This window comes from Coregonus clupeaformis, chromosome 12 (assembly GCF_020615455.1).
Source record: "Coregonus clupeaformis isolate EN_2021a chromosome 12, ASM2061545v1, whole genome shotgun sequence".
NCBI lineage: Eukaryota > Metazoa > Chordata > Actinopteri > Salmoniformes > Salmonidae > Coregonus > Coregonus clupeaformis.
In genome coordinates this window covers 16346316-16351251 of record NC_059203.1, presented here as the reverse complement: position 1 = coordinate 16351251, position 4936 = coordinate 16346316, and the positions used below count along the sequence as shown (strand labels likewise).

General features: G+C 45.9%; 1 protein-coding gene across 1 annotated transcript in view; it reads right to left on the bottom strand.

Annotated features, from left to right (window-relative positions):
- Nucleotides 1-233: 233 nt before the first annotated feature.
- The window catches only part of slc6a11b (solute carrier family 6 member 11b), a 95621-nt gene continuing 90918 nt past the window's right edge, over nt 234-4936 (bottom strand). Inside the window, exons 13-15 of the mRNA XM_041891855.2 lie at nt 4495-4595; nt 4019-4189; nt 234-477 (exon numbers count right to left, since the gene is read on the bottom strand). Coding sequence (XP_041747789.2) covers nt 325-477; nt 4019-4189; nt 4495-4595 — 425 coding nt within the window. The 3' untranslated portion in view covers nt 234-324. The remainder of the gene's footprint in view (nt 478-4018; nt 4190-4494; nt 4596-4936) is intronic.

The window sequence follows — 4936 nt, the reverse complement described above, 5'->3', positions numbered from 1 at the left end:
CTTGACATTCTTCTAATCGTTAAAAAAATTATCTCTTTAGTCATAATGTTAACGTAGAAGATGTGTTAATAAAGTTTGCGCAAAAAAAAGAAGCAAGACTAATAATTATGTGATAACTTCTTTCTCTTTTTTTTTTTAACAAAATCAAACTGTCCTTTATTCTCTTCTGTTTGTTTGTTGTTTGTGGTTTGTGGTTTGTGGTTTGTTGTTGTTGTTGTTGTTGTTGTGGTTGTTGTTGTGGTTGTTGTTGTTGTTGTTGTTGTTGTCTTCATTGTGGTTGTGGTTGGGGCCAGACAGACAGACAGAGGTCGGACTAGAGGAGCGTTAGAAGTGGGTCTCCTTCTCTGTGATGGTAGAGATCTTTGCAGCTTTCTTTGACTCTTTGCTGGGCTTGGGTCTGATGGTGAAGGGGCTCATACCAGCCAGTTTACCTCTCATCACCAGATCTGGACTGGGGGTGGTCAGGAAAGTCATCCTCTGTAGAGGAGGGAGAGGGAGAGGAGGACAGGAAGAGAGGAGAGGAGAGATTGGAGGGAAAGAGGATAGGTTACCCTGTGCAGTATTTCATCCAGGGGTTACATTTCAATTTCCAGTGAATTCAGAAAGTAAAACTACATTCAAATTCCAAATTGTCCTCAATGAAAAGCATTGAAGAGAATTGGAATGTCAATGTAGATGCTAAGCTACAGGACTGTTTTGCTAGCACAGACTGGAACATGTTCCGGGATTCTTCAGACAGCATTGAGGAGTACACCACATCAGTCACTGGCTTCATCAATAAGTGCATCGATGATGTCGTCCCCACAGTGACCGTACGTACATACCCCAACCAGAAGCCATGGATTACAGGAAACATCCGCACTGAGCTAAAGGGTAGAGCTGCCGCTTTCATGGAACGGGACTCTAACCCGGACGCTTATAAGAAATCCCACTATGCCCTCCGACGAACCATCAAACAGGCAAAGAGTCAATACAAGGCTAAGATTGAATCGTACTACACTGGCTCTGATGCTCGTCGGATGTGGCAGGGCTTGAAAACTATTACAGACTACAAAGGGAAGCACAGCCGCGAGCTGCCCAGTGACACAAGCCTACCAGACGAGCTAAACCACTTCTATGCTCACTTCGAGGCAAGCAACACTGAAGCATGCATGAGAGCACCAGCTGTTCCGGATGACTATGTGATCACGCTCTCCGTAGCCGATGTGAGTAAGACTTTTAAGCAGGTCAACATTCACAAGGCCGCAGGGCCAGACGGATTACCAGGACGTGTACTCCGAGCATGTGCTGACCAACTGGCAAGTGTCTTCACTGACATTTTCAACATGTCCCTGACTGAGTCTGTAATACCAACATGTTTCATGCAGACCACCATAGTCCCCGTGCCCAAGGACTCTAAGATAACCTGCCTAAATGACTACCGACCCGTAGCACTGACGTCTGTAGCCATGAAGTGCTTTGAAAGGCTGGTCATGGCTCACATCAACAGCATTATCCCAGAAACCCTAGACCCACTCCAATTTGCATACCGCCCCAACAGATCCACAGATGATGCAATCTCTATTGCACTCCACACTGCCCTTTCCCACCTGGACAAGAGGAACACCTACGTGAGAATGCTATTCATTGACTACAGCTCAGCATTCAACACCATAGTGCCCTCTAAGCTCATCACTAAGCTAAGGATCCTGGGACTAAACACCTCCCTCTGCAACTGGATCCTGGACTTCCTGACGGGCCGCCCCCAGGTGGTAAGGGTAGGTAACAACACATCTGCCACACTGATCCTCAACACGGGGCCCCTCAGGGGTGCGTGCTCAGTCCCCTCCCTGTACTCTCTGTTCACCCATGACTGCATGGCCAGGCACGACTTCAACACCATCATTAAGTTTGCCGACGACACAACAGTGGTAGGCCTGATCACCGACAACGATGAGACAGCCTATAGGGAGGAGGTCAGAGACCTGGCCGTGTGGTGCCAGGACAACAACCTCTCCCTCAACGTGACCAAGACAAAGGAGATGATTGTGGACTACAGGAAAAAAAAGAGGACTGAGCACGCCCCCATTCTCATCGACGGGGCTGTAGTGGAACAGGTTGAGAGCTTCAAGTTCCTTGGTGTCCACATCACCAACGAACTATCATGGTCCAAACACACCAAGACAGTCGTGAAGAGGGCACGACAAAGCCTATTCCCCCTCAGGAGACTAAAAAGATTTGGCATGGGTCCTCAGATCCTCAAAAAATTCTACAGCTGCACCATCGAGAGCATCCTGACTGGTTGCATCACCGCCTGGTATGGCAACTGCTTGGCCTCTGACCGCAAGGCACTACAGAGGGTAGTGCGTACGGCCCAGTACATCACTGGGGCAAAGCTCCCTGCCATCCAGGACCTCTATACCAGGCGGTGTCAGAGGAAGGCCCTCAAAATTGTCAAAGACTCCAGCCACCCTAGTCATAGACTGTTCTCTCTGCTACCGCACGGCAAGCGGTACCGGAGTGCCAAGTCTAGGTCCAAAAGACTTCTCAACAGCTTCTACCCCCAAGCCATAAGACTCCTGAACAGCTAATAATGGCTACCCGGACTATTTGCACTGCCCCCCCACCCCATCCTTTTACGCTGCTGCTACTCTGTTAAGTATTTATGCATAGTCACTTTAACTCTACCCACATGTACATATTACCTCAACTACCTCAACTACCTCAACTAGCCGGTGCCCCCGCACATTTGACTCTGCAACGGTACCCCCTGTATATATAGCCTCCCTACTGTCACTTTATTTTACTTCTGCTCTTTTTTTCTCAACACTTTTTTGTTGTTGTTGTTTTATTCTTACTTTTTTTGTTTAAAATAAATGCACTGTTGGTTAAGGGCTGTAAGTAAGCATTTCACTGCAATGTCTGCACCTGTTGTATTCGGCGCATGTGACCAATAACATTTGATTTGATTTGATGTATGCAGCGTTACACACGTGACCAGACATGTATGCAGCGTTACAGCAAAGAGAAGGCCTTGTCTCTAGCCTAAACGATTTAAAGAAATATGACCCAGAGATTAAGAAAATAAGAATAAATATTATATTACCGGAAATGCCTTCTTTTGTTTTCTATCGTGATTTATACAGTTTCACAAACCGTCGTGGGCTGTTTTAAACTAATCCCGGGTCGCTAATTATTGATTTGATAAAAAAACAACGTTGTTCAGTCATGTTACCTATCTAGCTAACAACCTGCTAACTTGACATTAGGTTTTAGGTACATTTTTGATTGGCCCAGGAAGACAAGTGTCTGCTACTCATGAGATGTGATTCAAAAGGTAGGATTCATATTTGACTAATGGAAGACTAAAGTATTTCAAAATATCGATCTCTTTCTGGTGCTCCTTAAATTCTGTTTGGTGCCCAACGTTTTAAATGTTGGGAGCAGTGTGTTTGTGGTGTGTGAGGAAGGGAGGGGAGAGTGTGTCTGTGTTAACTGAAGAGCATAGAAGGTTTCATGCAGTGTTTTCCCCTTACTGACACAATGACATGCAGATCATGTATATTTCTTCCTCCTATTCCTCCAGCCAAATCATTTTGCAAATATGAGCAAATCAGCCATTCTATGCAGTATTCTATTATACACTGAACAGTGTAAAGTTAAATTCAATGTGTTGTATTGAGTGGAAGTGTGAATTTCAGTGACAGGTTATTGGAGAATGTTTAGAAAACGGGACAGAGCGAACAGGATGCTAGGCCACTGAATTGTTTTCCACCGTGGTATCGTGATACTACTCGGTATCGCGATACTACTAGTATTGTGATCCTTGGCCTGGTATCGTATAGTTTGTAAAATGTTGGCATCGTGACAACACTACCACCTATTGAGATGTGCCTCTTGTTAAGTAAATCAGGTGGTAAATGAGCTGAAAGGGAGACTGGAGTTAGGACTATCAGTCTGACCTCTGAGAAGGTTGATTGGTTGATTGCATGATTGATTGATAATGTATACGTGACATTAGTAGTAAGGTTAAGGTAACCTCTGAGAAGGTTCCGGGTGTTTTCCAGAGCTGTATGATGACTCCCAGGGGGATGCAGACCATGGAGGACAGGGCCATCATCCAGCCTATCCCATAGCCCCAGTCTGGGTAGATATACACGTTGTTGTACTTCAGAGGCTTGTACCTAATCAGGAAGAACAGGAAGATACCCTGGACGAGGGGACGGGAGTGGAGGGAAGGGGAGGGGACAAGAGGGGAGGGGAGGGGAGGGGAGGAGAGGAGAGGAGAGGAGAGGAGAGGAGAGGAGAGGAGAGGAGAGGGAGAGGAGAGGAGAGGAGAGGAGAGGAGAGGAGAGGAGAGGAGAGGAGAGGAGAGGAGAGGAGAGGAGAGGAGAGGAGAGGAGAGGAGAGGAGAGGAGAGGAGAAAAAGAAAAGTAAGATATTTAAACATTTAAACACAGGGAATGAAACAATTGAAAGATTGATTGATTGGTTGATCTAGTGTTCTGAACTCACAGCACAGATGCCTGGGGTTAGCAGCATCCAGCACCATTTGATGAAGATGGCAGGCCGGTATCCAATCATATCCTCGATGTTCATATAGAACCTGTCACTACCTGGAACACACATAGACAGACAGGAGGAAACAGTAAGGCTGCAAAATGACAGATATCGATATGATACGTCTATGGTATTAACACAACAACTAAAACCTTCTCTGTAGCTACAGGATCTACAGCGAAGGTCTGTCTTCTGTACTCCAGTCTCTATTCTACTGTAGGCCGACTGGAAATACTCAAGATACTCTGACGCCCTCTATCCCTTTCACGTCTATCAAATACCTATTGTCCCTATAACTAAAATGGTAAAAGGATACGTGGAGAGAAGTATGCTGTACTCAAGTCTATGTGAGTGAGTGCTAGTGGCGTTTTTCTGACTGGAAATTAAGACACTCTGA